Below are 21,067 nucleotides of genomic sequence, written 5' to 3'. Positions count from 1 at the left end.
TTGTATAAAGTAGCTATATACTTTTTGCTAACTGTTTGAAAAGGTTACTGAATTCTTTTTTACTCTTTTAACGTATCATGCAAATCTGAACTTCCAATGCAGACAGGAAAACTGTATAACCTGGGGATTTTATAGCACCTTGTTTCAATAAACAAAAAAACCCTAAACCCCCCCCATCTCAGAAGAACTTTTCTGTACTTATTGTAGAATGTTCTGTTTGTACCTGCTTAGCACATGCACATGCTTAGCTGTGTGTGTTTGTTCAGAAGAATATCAAAGCACATATTTGTATGCAACATCAGTTGCGATATACATTGTAATATACGTCTCATGAGAAGGTGTGGAAGGGGAAGTTGAAATGGCTCTTTTGCTGATGATTAAACCAAAACAAAAACAACTGCTGATTCCCTGGCCAGCCAGCTTGCTGGGACATTTTTATAATTCTTGTGCTCTGTTGTTGGAGATCTCCAATTAGCCTCAAACTGGAGCTCGCAGCTTGTGTGTGAAACAGGCAGCTGCTGGCACGCAATCTTCCCTGAAGTTGTTTCCTTTCCTTTTTCCTGAGATTTAGCGAAGGGGGGGAAGGGGTTGGAGTCACATGGATACAAAGCTTTTGATTAATGTCCAAGTCTGTGCTGCTGCGGAGGCTTTCCAACCTCTCAGCTAACAGGGCGAGCTGGGAACCAGTGACCGCTCGTTTCCTCCAGGCTGTGTCCCCTTCCTGACGGGAAAGGAGCACGCACTGGGTGGCTCCTCGCCTCCGGACCTCGGGCCGCCGCTGGAGCTGGGTGAGAGGGGGCTGAGGCTGCTGCGCGGCTGGGGACCGGCCGGAGCCCGGCCCCGCTATGTAACTTAGCGGGGTCTTTTGTTGTCCTTGTCCGCAGCGCATTGCCGGGGCGCTCAGGCAGCGTTGCCTGCAGCCGGGAAAGGCGCCGGGCTGGGAGCACCGCTCCTCCTCGCTGCACCATGACAGAGGAAAGCAAAGGGGAAGGCAAGGGGGAAAGCGGGAAGGACTTGGAGAAGCAGCTTCGCTTGCGCGTCTGCGTCCTCAACGAGCTGCTCAAGACGGAGCGGGACTACGTGGGCACGCTGGAGTTCCTGGTGTCGGTGAGCGGAGGGCGCGGAGCGGGCGGGACGGGGGGGGCTTCGCCTCTCCTCGGCTCGCCCGCCGGCCCCGCGGGGCCGCGCTCGCCCCGCTCCCGCTGCTGCGGGGGGAAGGCGGCGCCCACCGCGGGGAGCGGGGCGGGCTGCTGCCGGCCGGGGGATGGCGGGGCTCGCAGCTGGGAGAGGGTTTTCCAGGCGGCCGCTTTTGCTTAAAAGGGAGGGAGAGTAACAGGTTTTGAAACGGCTGGGGAGGGGTCGAGTGTTTTTCCCCCGGCCGCCCTCCTCGGAGAGCCTGCACTGGTGATCTCACTTTAGCACGGATGATCTCACTTCTCCGGCCATGGAAGCTAAGGGGGTAATGTGTCTGGGTTCAGGTCTGCCTTGGGTGTGGGGGCTTGTGTTCATTACTGGGCGCCGCAGTTCCATTACTTGCGATAGTCCTTGAAACACAGCGGTGCAGGGGGGTAAGGAGGAGGACAGAGGGGGTGCTGGTGTGCAGCAGCTGCTTGGCATTAAAGCCATATGTGGCATTCACTCCTGTCTTGTGATACAGGGTCAGCTGGGAAGGTAGCACGTTCTGGTGAGAGCTGTGTTGCAGCAGTTTTAGCTTCCTTCTACATCAGACTATCACTGTTGATAGGATTATTTGTGCCAGGTAATACCCTAATCAGAAAGGCAGGAGTTTTCACTCTCAAAAAGCGAAAGTGACAAATTATTACAGAACTGATGCAGGCAGTGTTTCATTTGTGCATGGTCTCTGTAGCATCACTTTAGGACCCTTTTGAGATAAGTATGTCCAAATCAGCTGCTTAAGTTTGCAAAAGATTTCACAGTAGCCCCCTCATACTTTTCTCTCCTCCCCTGTCCCATTGAAGAGGGGAAATCCTTCAAACTGCAAACTTCCTGCTTTGCTGCTGTGAGATCTGTGAACTTTCTGCTTATTATCATGAAAGAGGAAATTCTCAACTTGGCTGTGACAGGGAGAATAAAAGCACAGACATTGGAGTGAAATAAGATCTACAGAGTAGTTTATTTTCTCCATATGTTTATCCTCAGCAGAACCATGAAAAATGGTAAATGGTCCAATGTGTTTTCTATTTTTTTTTTAAAGTTTAACGTGTATTTTTGAGAAAGTGGCTGTGCGATTGTGTTTTACTTGCTTCCATTTAACAATCAGATTTTACCTATTGTAAAAAAAATATCTATCCTAAGGGAATGTTCTTCAATATTTTATCTTAAGCCCCAAATTTGGTGTATGTCAGAGTCTTAGATCATTTCAGCAAATTTAAAGAATCTGTAGTATCTTTAATTTTGGACTCTGCAGTTTAAGACATAACAGATATTGGTGTTCAAGCAGTAAGTGCTTAGCTCCTTCTAAAGAGCAGACGGTACGTATTTCAAGTTGCATCCAAATACTGAATTCAGTAATAAGTCTTTTTGCAGTTTGGATCAAGATGATCTAAATAAATCATGGAGAAAGGGAGGAGGGCTGGAGTTAAATACCTGGTGCTACGCCAAGTTTTTCCTATTCATTAATGGTTGTGAACAGGGTTCAAGTGACAGTTCAGAGATGTATATCCTTTACAGGGAAATGTCATGTGTTTTAACTGTACCTCAGCTTTGGTTTGAGGAAACAACTTCTGAGCTTTCCTTTGGCCTACCCGCTAGGACTGCTGTTAAGAGCAGCTGTGGTGGTGGATTTATGAGGGCCAGTGGACTAGGGCCAGTATGGAGACAGTCACATTTATTTTACATAAGCCATCAAAACCATCATTGTACTTGTTCCTATGGTTACTTCTTGATCTGGAGGCTAGATCCTCTCATTTAGGTGTCCTAGGCTTATGGTTCCCTTTCTTTTTCATAATACCATTATCAGTCCTAAGACTGGCTCTTCTGAGATACAGACACTATCCCAGCTTACTTTGTTTCACATCATGAGGTGGTCTTGGGGCACACAGCCTGGGTTCCTTTTGGATGGAAGTGAACTGGAAGGTTTTCAGTAGGAGCACATCTGGCTGCTAATGAATGTGCAGTTCCTGGGACTAGACTAGATCTAGTCTGGAGTGACACCCCCCCACCCCCCCCGCCAACAGTGTAGGGTCCCAGCACTGACTATTTCTCTGCCCAAACCTCATCCTATTTTCCAGGATGTCTTGTTAAAGTAGAGGCAGCCTGAGAGGTTGAAGTTCCAGTAAAAGTTAAAAGTTAGGCTTCCGGGTCGCCTTAGCACCGTCAGTGGAGCTCGTTGTGGTAGAAACCATGTTTCCTTTATGACTGAGAAGCTGAGGCCATTTGTAGTCTTCCTAACAGTTTGCACGGAGTACCTGCAGTTTTCACTGTAGTTCATAGGAACAGAGTATTCACTTAGATACATGAAAAAACCCCTGTGGTTTCAGGGTTAGAGCTTATTTCTTCTGCGGGGTTACAGAATGTAATCTTTTATGATGTGTATGGTTCATATGGAAAAGTACATTAGCACTTGTGTAGCAGTGGTGGGCAAGAGAGCTAACTTTTCACCTATTTGGACTGCGGTTTCCATTTTGTGTATATGCCCTGTTGGGGAGGCAGTTAAATTAAGGAACAGAAAAATTCAATTTTCTTCCATCGATTGTTCTTGCATAGGAAAGGGTCAGTATGTAAGTGGGCTTTGTGTGGAAGTGTAACGTACATCATACCACACCTAACTCATTTTCCTGAGTACTTCATGAGATCTTGTGAAGTGAATTGATAACGTGCACGACCCCTTCAGCTGAGGCAAAATTACACTGTCGCAATGGGCAGTATGTAATACAGATGGGAGTGGAAGTGAAGTGTAAGCCTGATTTATCCGGCTGGTAGGAGGAGGAAACCCCTGTTCTGATGCAGTCATGTTGGGGAAGTGGGGCTTTGCCTGGTACAGCTTGTGGCTGGCTGGAGAATGAAGAGATTATAAGGAAGAAGTGACACTGCTGGTGTGTGTCAACATGGGAAATGCTTTGCTGGTTTCCCTACACTGGAAACGTGTCTAATGCATGTTAGATTTATTTAGGTTCTTCAGTTTATATTGGAAATAAAGAGCATCTCACTGAGGACAAATTTCTGGTTGGTTATTTAAAGTATTTTTGTTCCCCTGCTCCTCTGTGATTCTTCATCTTCCAGTTATCTTTAGTGTGGTGAGAAGCAGCTTGGTTTGTGTATTCTGTCAAAAGTCTACAAGGCTATTACGTGCAAAGCAGAAGATTTAAAATGTTCATTATTTTATTAGATAGATGTAGCCGAGTAGTCATTCCCATGTGAGTTCATTCACCTCTTCTTTTTGGCTTTATGCTGTATTAATACAGTATATTGTTTTTAATCTGCACTCATCACAGATCAAATCTGAGTGGAAAGGTCTGGTTGTATTAATATTATTCTTTCGGATCTCCTGAATCTTCCAGTAATAAACTATAGTAGCACCGTATGTTGAGACATCAGTAATACTGAGCAATAACAATTTTGGGCCTGTTTGAGTGAGGTATGTAAACATATGTGAGGTGGATAAACTTAAGTCCACCAGTAGTTCCAGCAATGTCGGAGGGAGGAGGCATGCACAGGAAATAATGAAGAAAGGCTTACACTTCTCCTTCAGACATTTCACTATAACACTTGGGGTGTCATTGCAACACTAGAGTTTTTGTTCTTGTTAGCATTTAGCATTTCTTAAAAGAAATAAATCTAATGATGGAAGAACTTACCTAAGGTGCTAAAACGTCTTTGAAAACTGTATCTACAGATGGAGTTTTTTCTGAGCTACAATATGAGGTTTCTGTTACAAACTATTGATACTTTGCTGGCTAAATTAGCAATTGGGATTTTTCTGCTGCTGGGTGATCTCTCTGGTGATCGTATCATCTTCCTATGGCAAAATCTTTGTTTTCCAATGAAAGGGAAACTGTACTTGCAAGGATAGAGGAGAATCTTTTTTTATCAAAATGCGTTTTCTGGAGGGGAGAGAAAGCAACAACTGGTGAATATTTACTCTGTCTAAAATAATTACATGTCATCAAACTGTGTAACAGAATAGTTAACATTACCTTGAGTGTTCATGGTAAAGATGCTTTTTAAAAAATTTTGTGACTTTATCAATATGTACCTTATCTATTTCATTCTTTACTGCAAATGACAAAGCATGTATATTTACTGTGCTCTGTGTAAACATAATGAAAATTTCCTATTTTGCTCTATAAGCACAATTAGCTAACTAGAGTAAAACTACATAAACTTTTCCAAGATTCTCATTGGTCCATGATTTTATGCTGGGGAATATATTTGACTTTTTAATGAATGTTTTAAAAAATAATTATTTTTTTTTTAAATTGCATAATGTTTTCATGTAAGGTTTCATTTACTGTATAAATCAGGGTACTCACCTGAACCCTCAACGTAGCAGTAGTAGAGAGACCAGTAAAACTGTGGGTAGAAGTTGCTGAGAAATTAAAAAGTATGTAATAGTAAAGAGTTGCCAAAAAGTGGCTGGTCACCTTGTACCTTGGTGTAAGGCTTAGTTTTTATGATTGTACTTTACATTGACTGTTTGGTCAGTAAAGGCAAACCAGGCCATGAAGAATTTTAGGATGCAAGTACACTGCAGGGAAATAGGCTAGAAAGAATAGTAGGTAAATATATATATATATTAAAAATATATATAAAAATGTATGTATATGTTTTTGGGAAAGAAATTTTATTTGGAAGAGAAATTGGAAATGTAATAGATCTGCTACACTTGGTACTTCAGGGGATATCCATGGAAGTAGAGTTTATTTTTCTATGACAGGAATTGCTTTTCTGGTGCAGTTTCACGTTCTGACAAATTTGACGTTGATGGGAATAGAAGCAGATGTTGGCACTTGTGTAAGCCTTCCAAAACCCCACGGCCTCAGCTGGGGTGACTAGTTAGATCTTGAAGCAGCTGGGGGAAAAAACAAAGCTAGTTTATTATGTAGACTATAGTATGGTTTACAGAGTCTCTTCTGTGAATATATATACATTTCTGTCAGTTAACTCTCAAATCTCATTTTAATTCCATTAGATCCTACTGTACTATCTTCTCCCCTCTCTTCTGCTTGCACTAAAGTGAAAAAAGGGTTTGTTTTCTTTAAATCTGTGCCCTGTTAAGGGAAGTCGAATCCTTGCTTTTCAATGGGCATAAAGAGATTTTGTTTATAAGGTTTATTGCCCAGCCTTCTCAGTGGCTGTGTGACTCCTCAGGATCTGTATTTCCCTGCCACACTGAGCCTTTCCTTTCTCTTGGCTCAATACGTATTTCTCTGATTGTTGAGCAGACCAATTAGTTGGACAAGTGATTAATAGTAATTGAGACTCCAGGTAAACTGTAGTCAAATTCAGTGTTACTAACCCTGACCAGCAATAGAGGATTTGTGTCCTGGATTGAAACTCCTCGAATGGTTATGCTAGACAATAAAATTAGTTGTTGGGCCTTTCACGAAAGAACCGTTTTTAAATGATCTTTTATGGCTGTAGTTTGATACGGTAACAACCTGTGTGTGTTGTTTTTGTGTGTATGTATCCTAGAATATCTCAGGTTGGAAGGGACCCGTAAGGATCAGCGAGTCCAACTCCCTAAATATGTTATATGTGTATCTCAATTACAGTAATGATTAGTGACTTCATAATTGTTTGCATAATTGCATTTATATTTTATAAAAGGAATTTAAATGAATGGAAGGGAAGGGTTTTAGCTGGCTGCATTTTTTGATAAGGTTATGTGATTTCCTTTCTCTTCAGGAAAAGAAAAACAACATTCTATGGCTACTTCATCATAAAAAGTCAAAAGGAAGTGCAAACACAATTACCATAGAAAGTCAATATCTTTTCCATTCACTTCCAGTTTCTGCTGTTTGTAACTTGCTTAAGTGTTACAAAAAATGTGAATGTGGTATTCTATTCTTATTTGACTTTGCTTGGCTGTATCAATGGCACCACCTGTGGCCTTTTATTAGAGTAAGGGTAACTGCTTAAAAGCTGTTTATTTCTTTGTAACCCCCGCCCCCAAGGTTGAATGCTTGCTTTATGGAGTGGATTAGCAAGAAAGATTATTCGCATCTCTACTAGCTGAGCACAGAGGTCATGCAAGGTATGACAATGGCAAAAAGCAGAGGTTTTTCAGAAGAATTTTCAAGCACATATCTTATCTTGTTTGGAAGTGTAGGGAATTAGACTGCACTATACTCTAGACAGATGTTTCATACTTTTCAATGGATTTCCTCTTACTGCTCTCAGATGTACTTAGACTATATTGTGAAAAGCTGCCCTTTAAGAAGAAAGGTGGTTTGTTTAGCTGTTCAGTGAAAATGAATAATGAATAATAAATACTGAAAGGAGAAATCTTTGTTTGATAGCATTTAAGAAACTTTTCTGTTCCTAAGACTTATCGTAGACTAAGACATATCATGGTGAAGACCATGATATGCTTAGGGGTGTTGTACAACTTCTTGATCTATCTGTATTTATAAATATCATCATATTTGCAGTGTTCAGTTATTCCTTTGCGCTGCCTTGTAGCTCAGTCCTAACTCTCCTGCCACATATATTTCACAAGTTTGTAATGTGAGCTGCTGATTTAGAAGAGACTACTTGGAGAGGACCATCAATCAATATGTCCAGACTTAAGTTACTCCATGCAGCCTAATGCTGTTGAATAGTATGCTGTTTGCAGTGATTTCAAATATTTATGGAGACATATTTTTCAACTCTCTTCAGTAGTAATTTTTGTCACCATTTTAAAACACCAAGTGCTTTGAAACTATGCATTCCAAGGTTGGTTTGTGTTTTTTTGGTAGGATTAGCATGAAGAACAATTTTGTCAAAGAAGACGAAGTCAAAGTTAGTAACAGTATTACACTATAGGAGGAACTGAGAAGTTCTTCACATTGGAAACCAAAAGGAACTGTATTCTGGCCAAAATAAACAAATCCAAACTGGCTATGGTTGACCTAAGATACTGGTGGGGGCAACTTGCCAGTCTGTAGAAGGCTATAACCATGTGTCTGTATGTTAAGTGTATGTCCCTGTTTGGAAAGGAATTGGGCTACCCATGAATGAAATATAGACTTGAATAAGATAATAATTTAGATTAATAATTAGAATAATTCAGGGCCTACCTTTTTATACAAGTATCTTGAATAACTTTGTATACTTATGTACTCATGCATATTCTTTTTCAGGAATTTTGTTTAAATATTTTTGCTTTAATTCTAGACTATGTGCATATTGGTTCAGTTTTCTGTTTTGGTCTGAGCAGGATTATCAGTGTTTTTGGTGAATAGATTGGTGTGGGACTCAAGAGAGAGCTTAGGGACAGGCTACTCGGGAGGAATATAAAGACATGCAAGAATGGAGATAGCAAAGTCAAAGCTCAGCTGGCATTGAAATTGGGGATGTGAAGGGCAACAGAAAGAACTTTCATAAGTACATTGGTAGCAAAAGGAAGGCTAAGGAAAATGTGTGCCTGCTGCTCAGTAGGGCAGGGAACCTTGTGAAAAGGGGACATAGAAAAGGCTGAGGTACTGCATGCTTTTTCTCCTGGAGTTTTCACCAATAAAGGTTTCACCAGTAAGGCCTCTTGAAGCTTACTTGCAGATTTTGTAAGAATGTGTCATTGCCTACAGCAGAAGGCGGCACAGTTACAAAGTACTTAAGGCAATTGGATGTACACAAGTCCGAGATCAGATGGGATGCATCTGAGGAAGCTGGCTGATGTCAACGTGAGGCCTGTCTGTCATCTCTGAATGGTCATGATGATTGTGGGAAGTTCCCGATGACTGGGAAAACACAAATGTCAAACCTAGCTTCAGCAAGGTCAAGGAAGAGGATCTGGGAAAGTGTGAGCTCGTCAGCCTCACCTCAGTCCTTGGGGAGGTGATGCAGTGAATCATCTTCAAAACTGTTTCCATGCAGCTGATGGGAAAGTAAGTGATTGGAAGCAGCCTCTGGGGATTTATCGAGGGTGAATCATGCCTGATCAACCTGATGATTGATTGCCTTCTATGAGGAGATGACTGGCTCAGTGAACTTGGTGAGAGCTATGGATATTATTTACCTTGATTTAACCAAAGTCTTTGGCATGGTCTCACATAGTATCCTTACATCCAGATCTCATCAATTTGGACTGGATAAATAGACAGTAAGGTGGGAGGGAAACTGGTGGATCTGTTAGACTCAAGAGACAGTTGTCAACAGCACAAAGTACAAGTGGTGGCCAGTTATGAGCGGTGTCCCTCAAGAACCAGTAATGTATCGTGTCTTCAGCGACATTCTGGATGGTGGGATAGGAAGGTGCACTTTGAGCAGTCAGAAGGATCTCAACAGGCTGGAGTACTGATAGTACTGACGGGAGCCTCATGAAGTTCAGTGAAGGCAAATGCACAGTCCTGCACCTGGGATGGAATAACCCTGTGCACCAGTACAGGCTGGGGGCTAGGAAGCAGCTTTACAGAGAGGGCTCTGGGAGTGCTTGTGGACAAGAACTGGGACATAAGTCAGCACTGCACCCCTGGAGCATCCTGGACTGTTTTAGCAAGGGTGTCGCCAGTAGGTCAAGGGAAGTGATTCTTTACCCTCTACAGTTGTGAGACCTTTGTGACTCAAATTTTGGGCTCCCTAGTTCAAGAAATAAATTTACCTACTGGAGCGAGTCTAGTGGAGGGCCGGCAAGGCAAGGAGGGGCCTGGAGCGTATTACTGCAAAGAAGGGCTGAGAGAGCAAGGTTTCTTCGACCTTAAGAAGAGAAGGCTCAGTGGAATTTTTGTTATTGTCTACAACTCCCTGATGGGTAGGTATGGAAAGATGGAGCCACGCTCCTCTCAGAGGTGCACAGTGGAAGAAGGAGAGACAACGTGAAATTCCAACTCAGTGTGAGGGGAAAAAATACTGTTTACCATGAGGATGGTCAAAAACTGGAATAGGTTGCCCAGAGGCTGTGGAGTATCTTTATTTTGTTCAAAGCTCAACTGGGCAAGACTGGGCAGCCTGTTCTAGTTGGCACTGCTTTGCTCAAGCAGCTGGGCTAGATGACCTCTGGAGGTCCCTTCCAACCTACATGACTCATCAATTTTGCAACTTATTGGTATGATGGGGAAAAAGACAGACTGTCTTGAAGTTTCAACTCTTCAGGAGAGCAAATTTTTCAGAGTTTCATCTCTACTTTGTTTCCTTTATCCTCTGAAATTGCAGTGCAAATGGCCAGTCTATACTGTTCAGCAAACAAATATTCAAAATCCAAGAGGAAACTCAGATACACAGATTTTTTTTTTTTTCAACTGTATTATATTTGCTCAGGAAACAGATAACCTGGCACTTCTGTAATGTTTTCTATTCAGAGATCTCTCAGTGCATTGCTGTCATTAATAAATCAAATCTGAGTAGTTCTACAAATGGGAAACTTAGAGACAGATCTTGATTTTTGGGTCCCAGTGGAGGTTTGTGGCAGGGCCAGAAATATAATCTGATGTCTTGATTCCCAGTTCAGTACTCTGACAGCAAAGCAGCCCTTTCCCTTTATATATAATTGATGCTAGAAGAATGGTTGTCTACTTAAAATGTCTGAGAAACTGCAGGGATAATTCTTCAAAGCCAGCTTCATTTTGTGCAAGCTTTATTGCTCCTGTGATTCTCTCATAGACTGTTCACAGCTGGATTTATCCTGTTGTAGGGACAGAACTGAGATACTAGGAGTTGACACTTATTTTAGGTCCCATGAGACCTCCTGATTCTCCTTTGTGCTTTTGGCAGCCTGGCTGCGAAGTCATCTGGCATACCTCATGAGCTTTCAAGTTCAAGGCTGAAGAGCATGGTTTAGTGTAGGGGAATGGGTAGGAGAAACAGCTAGAACTGAAGAATAGTGGAAAGAACAGTAATACGATGTAGTAGGGTGGCTTGCTTTATTTCAGTGTCATTTGTGTGATGCCCCCTGACAAATTGATAATATCTTGCTGAGTGGAGCAGAATAAATAATCTACTCCTTGACCTTCCTAGGGAAGTTTTATATGCATTCTTACTTCGAAATGAAATTTGGCTGTAGCTGCTGATATTTGCACCTGAAGTTTAAATACATTATATGTATTGATATGTTTGCTTTCTAAGTACACTTTTCCCTTTTGTAACAGCTAGAGCAAGTGACCAGTATCAATTGCCAGGTGAATTTACATTAAATGTTTTTTATAATTTGCCCTGTGAAATATACTCTAATTTCTCAGGCTGTTTAAATGGAGTCATTCCTAGAGTGAGGGCTGAACGTGTTCCTACATGTTGACTTAACAGTCCCAGCCTCTTTATGCCTAAATCAAACATGATGTGACAGAGGAGCATCAGTGGAGACAGAGTGCTCTTAGACAAGTCTCAGAAAATAACTTGTTGCCCTACTGGGTATCCATGTTAGTAATGTATTACAGGCAATCTCAACAGGAATGTGGTAATGTATTGGAGAGCCGAGTTGCTTGAGATGTGTACATGGTGTCTTCTGTGATATTTAAAGATGAGGTGTTAAGAGCTCTATCAGGGATATAAATCAGTTTGAATAGCGTGGATTAGGCAAGAGCAATCAGCTGGCAGGCTGAATGGAAAAGGAGAAATAGGCTGCAAACATGGAGAATATCTAGGCCAGGAAGAGTTATCCATGAGATTTATGCAATTAATCCTCATTGTAGCTGGTTAGGTATGAGCTGGGCCATGGGAAATTCTCTGTACTTGGGACTTCAGCCTCTTGGTAGATAATAAGGATGTTTTTATTTGCATCACAAAAAGCAATTGAGAAAATATAATTGCGTAGTGGCAGGTCAGAGCTTAAGGGCTGGCCAGGTCTGGCTGGCTGAGGGACAATGACTAGTGTCAGGTACTTGGCAGTCTGAGAAACAAATCTGAAGGTGACACTTGGAATATAATGTGTGGCTGTGATCTCTAGGTCCCCAGCTGAAATGGCTGGGGCATATTTCAGGAACTGTAAGCCAGAAAGGCTAAACTACAAGGAAGTTTTCTCACTTGGGCTAGAATTGTGTTTATACTTGTACTTGTTGTAAATGTCCATTTTTTTGAAAAGCCTAATTTCTTTGCCTTACTAACTTCATGAAGTTGTGCTTACAGAAAGCCTTCAGTGACTTGTATCTTGGCGCTTGTTTAGGAAGGGTTTGCTGGCAAGCGGTGAAGGGCGAGTTTGATAGCCAAGTATCTGTATTGGAAAGACGACCTTGTAATAGGCACAAACTGGTGAAGTAGATGAGACATTTTGAGACGTGTCCAGTGGCAAACCCTGAATCATCTGTATTTGTGTCCTCACTGCCCCCTACCCCCAAAAGCATGACAGTTCAAAACATGATCAATGTGTATCTAAAACAAAGCTGGTTTTACGTTATTACCCAGCTAAAAATTCCAGATTGGGAATTAAGTTAAATACTGATTACTAGGTAACAGCATGGAAGTGGAGCAACCCCTGAAATAATTCATTAGTTTGTATTTTCTTTAACAAAAGATACCATAAGAATCATCAACTTCCCATTTTATGTTGTTGAAATAAGCTAGAAAGTACCAGATACAAAATGGAAGAATGGTAAGCAAGATTTTTCTTCCCTGGCCCTTAATACACTTTCAGGATATTCTCAGGTTCTTCTGTAAACTTAATTGGCTATGTTTTTACTTCTTAATCCCTACTGTGACATTTTGAAAAAAACTGGGCACTAAAAGCACAAAGCTGTAAAGTTGAAATTATGTAGTGTATAACAAAGTGATTGATATCTGGGATGCTATGAATTTGTGTAACAAGACTGGAAAATCACTTCATTTTATTGCTTAGTATGTGCTAAGTTACCTTACCCAAGAAATTTAAGCATATGGTGTATGCAGATGCCTAGAAGAAATAGCATACGACAGGATGCTTTGAGACAACATCCTTGGATTCTATAGTGTGAGTGTAGTAAAGGGACTTTGCTTTAAGAGTCAGAGAGGCATTTGAGACTTAAACAGACGTGGAAGCAACTGAAGCTCTGCTTTCATTAAAAAGATACCAAAGCCTTACAAGAGTAGAGGGAAGGAAAAGTGGCACGTACCTGTAGAGTTAGTGTTTTGTCACTTGTAAAATGTTCATCGCTGAATAGTTCCTATTTATCCTTTTATTGTCTGTGGGGGAGAGTTATTTTGCAGAAGCCATATAAAGCAGGAAGATGGTAACTATGTCCTGATTCATAGAATGCCTTTGTAAAAATGGCCACCCTAAACTTAGAATGATAGCTGCTTCCTTCCTTCCAGTGCCTGCTGATTCTTGTTCCTGAAAGCTTATAAAATACCACTTAAAAATGAACTTGCAGTATAAGATGAAGACCTAAAATGAGAGGTGTTGGAAGGAACCTGTGAATTGCTGCGACAGATTTAATAATAGGTCTATCACAGTAATTTTTTTGTAATGGTGGTTAGTAGCATTACTTAAGGAGAGTCTACTTCAGGCACCAGTGGTTTGGGGGCTGTCTGTACTGGGGATTGTGGATGTAGGGGATGCAAACAAAGTAATCTCTGAGTTTGCCTACTTTATTTTTGTACAGTTTGTAATTTTTTTGGCACCAGTAACTTCTGAATGTGTTTCCCACAAAATAATTCCTTTTGCTCATTTTAAATGTCCTGCCTGAAAAATTCACTAAGTACTTGCATCACTCTTTTTCTTGTTAGAAGTCCAAGTCTAATTATTCCTGTTATGAAACCCCTTTCATACTTCCGATCATCTTTCAGACTCCTTTGGGATGAATTCTTCTGGTGTCAGTATCATTGATTTTCACCTGGTTTCGTTCTTAATCTTCTGCACAACAGTTTTCATAGGGTAAAAATTAAAACCCCCAAATAGGTGTAATAGATGTTTGAAGTACTGAATTATGATTTTTTCCTGTACTGAAAGATGTTAAAGAATTCTGCTTATCCTTCTTTTGCAAAGTGTAGTTAGCACCTTACTTAGGCCCTGCTTTCCTCTCGTCATTTACCTTTGAATATCGAAAGGGATATTTTTAGAGATTGGGGAAGATGCTTGAAGTATGAATTGTAGCTGCTGTTTGCTCCTTCCCACCATTCTGTTTTGCAGTGTGAAACAGTGTATGGGGAAAAGGTGTGGAAAGAAGTCTCAGTGAAGGATAAAAGTAGCCAACAACAGGAATAAATATGAAGAATGAGAGGTGTGAGATTACAGGAGAAACTCTGTGCTCTGGAAATAGGAGGGAGAGAATACTGGAAATGAAGGAAAAATGCATGAACAAGGTAGAAAAGGAAGAGGGAATGGTGAGTGGTTCTTCCAAAAACGAAAAAGCACACAAAACCCCCTTTGAAACATGTCGAGTATGTGATGAGATTTCCTCGTATTGTAGTATTTGTGTTAATAGGACAGGCATCACTGGCTTTTGCAGTGTTAAATTAGGTACCACTTGTGGTCCCAGAAGTTAACTATGTTGTTGTGTGGCTAGCAATAAGGTAGAATTCTTAGACATCTTCAAATACAGTCAGCTTGAGGTGTGAAAATATAATTATCTTTGCATTTGGTTCTTGTGTGCTTGTTTATTTTATGACAAACTATGAAGTTTCAATAATTATCAAGAGATAATTGAGAATTTTGTAATTAAAGAGAGCAAAACGTGAGCTGTCTTTAGCTGATCTCAAGCTTACCAGTGAAAAAAGACCAGGTTTTCAACATGATATGACTGATTTAACATTTTGAAAGTGACAAGCTGTAGATTGCTTCATAATGTTGGAAATATTGTTGGCAGAGTTGCGATCTTTCTGTGGGTTACAATTACAGAGGAGACCTCTTAAATAGAAGGATCATATCTGCTGTTTTCTCTAAGTAGAAAGGTTCCTTTTCTAATAAGATGTTGATTCTGTAGTTCAGTTACACGAAACAACATGTACCTACCATTAATAGTAATATTAGAATTAATGAATGGAAATTACAAAATGTGTGTGGTTACCACATTTAAATATATTGTAATATACCTGGAAGCATTCTTTATGTGGGCAGGGGCAGAAGGGTGAAGACCTGATAGCAATAACTTTTATTTTCATTTACTTTAAGGTTACTCCTCATTCATTTATCTCTTTGACACTGCGTGAGATCCTGTTTATTAAGAATAATGCCTGGAAGCTGCCAGTTATATTCTGTATGAGCGTGTTAATTTCTTCCCATATGCTACAGAGGTTGTCCTCACAGGAAATAAAGGGACTTTTTCCCATGTTTAGTTATACTGAACTGTTACAATAGTCAGACCGGACAGAAACAATGGGAAGGAAAGTTTCCTGTTTTCTGCAGATATCGAAGAGGTCTTTGGCCCCAAGGAAGGTAAAGCTTTCTTCAGCCCGAGTGTGAACGCACAAAGAACTGCTTTTCATTAGTGTATGAAGTTGCTGTGGTCTCTATTGAAAAGCAGTGGTTCACTGCGTTAAACGTTTTGCAGGCAATTTACTGTCTGTTCTACCTGTCTTGATTACATTTCAGTATTTGCATTTAGAAATAGTAAATTACAGCAGCTTAAAGCTCAAAGTTCCCTCTTTATAAACACTCAAATATATTGCGCTATGGTTAGAATGCTTTTGGATAGGTGATGAAATAAAATTGTATTAAATAATCCTCACGTTTGTGTGCCTACTGTGGGCCTGACTCTGATATCCTCAAAAAGGAAGCAGAGGAGAATATGAATATAGTAGACGCTGAAGCTTTTCAGAATAATAAGGATTTGAACTGCAAAAAAGAATCGTGCTTTGTTTTTGTGTTTTTAGTCTACTGTGCCAGGACAAAATTGGGGAAGGCTGGTAAATCAGTGTCTCAGCAAATACAGTGATGAAATTTTCATGTGAAGCTGAGGATAAATTACACTGATACTGCTACAATATAAGCTGTGGTTTTCCATAGGTAGGGAAAGACAAAGGATCTGATCCTCCCCAAAAAAACACTGCAAAACCCCTTTAAGTCAAGATTCAGCCTGATGAGTTCGTAAGACATTGCTTGTCTTTAAATTTTGTATACATATATTACAGAACACTCCTGTGAGTTGGTGGAGATGACCTTCAGCCATGATTAAAGGTTATTCTAGTTGGAATACATGAAGATGAAAGTTTAACAGGAGCTGTAGTACTGGTACAATTAATTCATCATTTCATTCAATAGACCAAGTGAAGAAACTTTTGCTAGGTTAAAAACTGTTTTTTAAAAAAGTAGAATTCTATTTTATAGTAGTTTATCATCTGCTATACTCTCAATTTTTAAGTCATTAAGTTGACTAGTTACTACTCAATCTCCATAAGTTCTTAACTTAGATTTTGTCATGCAGTTTTCAACGTGTACAATCCAGTAAAACATAGGTTTTCCAAATCAGTTTGCAGGACACTTCTTCAATGAGAAATGTTTTCAATAATGGGATCCTTTCAGACACTTTCTTGGGTCTGAGTCAAAATTTTCAGGTGAATTGGTATAAAGGAATTGCCTTTTATCTTCTGAAGCTTCTCCTATTTCTGTCAAACCTATTTTGTATACAAATGCCACTTTACAACAGTTATCAATGACAGTGTTACATAAAATACTCAGTTCTCCTGACATTTAAACTGATTTTATGTAGGTTACTGTATGGGATCTGTGAGCAAGTGTTGCTTTCTGCTGGCAATTGCTGTATCATGAAAAATGAAGTTAATTTGGGCATCTTGTGAGAAATGTGTGCTGGAAATACACTGGATTAATTAGTTTTCATCTGTATTACAGCAGCTTCCAGCACAGAAAGTGACAATGAATTTTTGCACTTGTAGCTTTTACTAATAAAAAAAATTAATAGCTAGATTTGGACCAAATCGTATTACAATATAAAAAAAAATTAAAATATGACCACCGTGGCTACTGTTATGCATTTGCATATTACGCATCTTTGTACTGAAAAATTCCCCATACTTACTTGCCAAGTATAATTTGGCTTTTGACTGCAAGAACTGTTAGATGTAAAACAGGATTTTGGCAAAATGTTATTTTGTGTCTAAACTGTTTGTTCTTTGTATGCTGTTGTCTGTCTTAATGTGCCATGGCAATAAAGGCTATAATGGCTATTCCATTCCTTTTCCTGTTGTTTTGCAGCCACCAAACAGCTCTCGGCTAATACAGTGTTCTGACTTCCCCATTTATTTCTAAACCTTTTAATTTCATATAGTAAACATTTCTCATATGCTGGCTAGTGGTAACGGAATGAAGCATTCACTATAGTAATCCCATGGACTTCCAAAAGGAATTTACTGGTATATCACAGCAATTCTGGTTATTGACCCTTTATTCTCCCATTTATTCAAATTTTATTTACTTACTTTTGTCTTGCAGGAGACGGTGGTGTTCTTGATACATAACTGTACTTAAGAGATAGGCACAACATTCAGTGGCAGTAGGGCAGCTATAGCTTTACTGTGCACTGTGGATGGGAAGCAAATATTTGCGTATTGAATATTCCTATTGTGATATGAAGTCTTGTACAGTGAAAGATTTGAGGGTTTTTTTCTGGTTAATGAAAAATGTAAATGAACTGCAGACTGGCCCCATGCAACCAAATTTCTAACTCAGTTCACTTCTAAGGTTTTGAGAGAAAATGAAGCATAACTGGTGCAGAGAGTATCTTAGAATACTATTTTTGGCCTCTAAAAAGCCTCTACTAATACAATAAAACACAAGATTTTAGGGGACTAGTATCTTCCTGAATTTTCACAGTTAGGAAAAGTGGCTACCTCAGGTGCTATCAAATCTGGACCTTCTATGTAAAGACTTTTCATATTACTTTATAAATTGGTTTCTACTTCAGTAGACTGTCATATACAGATATATCTAGCCCACCGTTCCTAGTATGTCCCTAATTCTAATTTACACACATCCCAAAATATTATGTGGATTGTAAAGCCATGATAAGTCATGACCAGACCTCCCATATGAGTAAGTTGTTTATCACATTTTAATTGTTATAGAAACATATTGCTAAAACAAATTTTAAACCTTTAATTTTCTCCCTTTATTTTATGTCAGTTGTATATTATATGCATATTTTCTTCTCTGGAAACTTGTCTTTTTTTTCTTTTTTTTTCCGTTTTTGTGGGTTTTTTGTATGTGTATGTTTTTTTTTCTTTTTTTTTTTTTTTAAAAGCTTGGTCTGTGGAGTTTAATAACATCTCATTGATATTTGAATTCAGGTCCCATATTTTGTAACCGTGGGAAAAGTGTGTTATATTATAATTTTTCTCTTTTTGATTAAAAGTGTACAATAAAATTGTTCAAAAAGCACTATAGACCGATGGTAACTAATCTATTTGAGCTCGAGAGCTAAAGATAGTGCTTCAAAATATTTAAGCACTATAGCCAATCTTGGCAGAATATTCTCTGATAAATGGTGTAAAGACACTCCAAAATCCTTGTGAAATCCCTAAGTGGTAGCTCCCTGTAAATGGGCGCGTCCACAGCAGGCATCAACCTGTCACTGCTGATCCTTAGCCTCTGACTTTCTGTAGCTGTATGTGCACAGGCCGTGTCTGGAGTACGGAGAAGGAACAGTCAACTGTCCATGTAAATCTGCTATTTCTAGGGGATGATTAATATTCTGGTAAAAATGGATAATTAGCATAAATTATGACGTAGCCTGATGCTATGCCCAGGCTAAGACAAAGACCTGAGGAACCAGACTGCTGGTTAAATTTCAGATTCTCCTCAGATCTCCAGCGCTTCTGGTGGAGAGTGAAAGCAGTTTGTCTGCCAGTGCTCAGGCTGCTCCCACCTATTCACATGGGGACAGGACTTAGGCAGGGCGCTTCATCTCAGCCTCTGTGTGTACTTACGCTTGATAATTTTATCTTTTTTTTAAATGTGCTTTTAATGACTACTGTTCACGACATTGCCATCTGGCTTTGGGGAATTAGATACTGCTGCTCTTGCCCCACAGAGGCTCTGATTTTTTTAATTAAAAAGTCTATGTCCAGTTTTTCCCTTAATGAGAAAGAATGGCTTCAGTGATAAGTACTTTGATAATGCAAGAATGAAAATACGTTTAGAATGCCCCTAATTTTCTGTAAACAAACTTTTGCACAATAAACTTCTAAATTTGTATGCTCATACTTATGAATGTCCTGTTAATTGGAAATTACAGGAAAACAAACTTACCTTAGATTCTGGGGTGAGGCAGGGAATGGGCTGCTGATCCCAGTCTGTCTAATACCAGTTTTATTTCCAGGGTCTTTTTCGATAGAGGCAGATAAAGCCATGCTAAATCAGAACAATAAAAGAACTATGGTTGTGTAATATGTGTATATGCAGATATGGACGGGGGTCTGTCCTAACCTGAGCATCTACTAGAGATGCCTATTTTAGGAGTTGTTTATCTAGGTAGTTAATGGGGGAAGAGAAATTGCCTCAAGGACTAATTCAGAGCACCTTGGTTAGGAGGCTTTCTGTCTCTCTTTTTTCACTCAGTTACCATATTAAGTTAAATACCCTTCCTACATGCTGACCAATAGATTCTTCCTTTGTATGATCCATTTTTCTTTATTGGTGTTACTTCAGCAGGCAAGATTTCCATCAGATTTGTCTATGAATTTTTGGCTTTAGATTTCCCTTGAAAACTGTTCTTATGCTGTAAAGAATTCCTGTATCCATATTCCATTTTTTTTACTTTCAGTCTTTTCTGTCTGTCCCTAGTATGGATAAAAGATGACAGTTTTTGTCACCTCTCTTTGGTAACCACGAAAATGAATTCATTAAGTGACCATGCATAAAATATTTGTTTCCAGAAGCATACTTAGTGTCTGTGTTTCTAAAGGCTTTTACAGGAGCTACTGTATGTACTTGTAGCTCAAAAAAGCACTAAGAAGTTAACATTATCCTGGAACTCTAGTGTCCTAATGGAAGTGCTTTGTCTTAGTTTAAATAAATATTTACTTTGAAAGTCCAAATTTACATTAGCCAAAAAGACTGTTAATGTGTATCGTAGATTGTGTATTCTGATAATAGTGCTGGATAACACATAATGGGTAAGTGTTCTCAAAATGCCACAGTTATTCTGAGATTTGCATGTTATTTCTGGTACATTCAGGCTTTCATTATTTGGAACAACTGGAACTCAAACCATGCTGTTCATGTCAGTGGTGCTACTTCTTGCTGTCGGTGGGTATTGTGATGATGGGCATCTGGAGTCATTGCTGAATGAAATACAGGGAGGACCAGAGACCGAAACTGATGAGTGCTGCAGCAACTGCTAGCCCTGCCAATAACAAATTGCAAAAGAAGAGACTTGAGTGCCTGGAATTTTATTTTCTTAGCTCAAGCATTTTAATAATTATGGGTAACCTTAAGTTTGAGTGTGTACTTGTGGATGCTGGAAGCTTTCTATGGGTCTCCTGGATTTGGTTAGGGAAATAGCATGAATTTAGCTGTTTCCTAATGATGTGTCTGAAATACTGAACCTCTAGCTACTTCTGTCTAAGGTAGATTGGCCTGCCATAGTGCAAGAAAACATGATGTGAAAAGCTGATCTGCTGTCCTGTTGAACAGGATCACTGGTATGAGAGAGTAGCCATTGATAGTGCTGGGGGAAAGAGCAGCAGGCTTTGGGAACCTGGCCGAGTTAACTGTTTTGGAAACAGATAAAGGAGAGGGCTGGTTAATTTTACAGTACTGCAGGAAAAACATAGCAATGGGATAAGAGAAGACACAGTGCTTCAGGTGTTAACAATAGTTTAAATATAAACTGGTGCCTTTCAGTAATATGTATGTGCTCTATGTTAGCAAAAGGTAGCTAGACAGTGCTTTATTCATTTTAATTAAAAAAAACCCACTCATTTGATCTCATGATGTAGTATTTAAAGCTTTTAAGGTGAAAAGAGGTATTTAAAGTTTTTATATTTTAATAATTTTATAGTATAGAGAAAATATGATGATGCTGACTTTGTACAGCACACTGAGTGG

The 21,067-nt window shown here is 39.6% G+C and overlaps 1 protein-coding gene across 1 annotated transcript in view; it reads left to right on the top strand.

Annotated features, from left to right (window-relative positions):
- Positions 1 to 904: 904 nt before the first annotated feature.
- The window catches only part of PREX2 (phosphatidylinositol-3,4,5-trisphosphate dependent Rac exchange factor 2), a 183,203-nt gene continuing 163,040 nt past the window's right edge, over positions 905 to 21,067 (top strand). The window contains exon 1 of the mRNA XM_050891668.1: positions 905 to 1,107. Within this exon, the coding sequence (XP_050747625.1) occupies positions 967 to 1,107 (141 nt within the window). The 5' untranslated portion in view covers positions 905 to 966. The remainder of the gene's footprint in view (positions 1,108 to 21,067) is intronic.

Source organism: Gymnogyps californianus, chromosome 2 (genome assembly GCF_018139145.2).
Source record: "Gymnogyps californianus isolate 813 chromosome 2, ASM1813914v2, whole genome shotgun sequence".
Classification (NCBI taxonomy): domain Eukaryota; kingdom Metazoa; phylum Chordata; class Aves; order Accipitriformes; family Cathartidae; genus Gymnogyps; species Gymnogyps californianus.
Note: the sequence above shows the minus strand (reverse complement) of the source record. Positions and strands in the feature narration are given on the sequence as shown.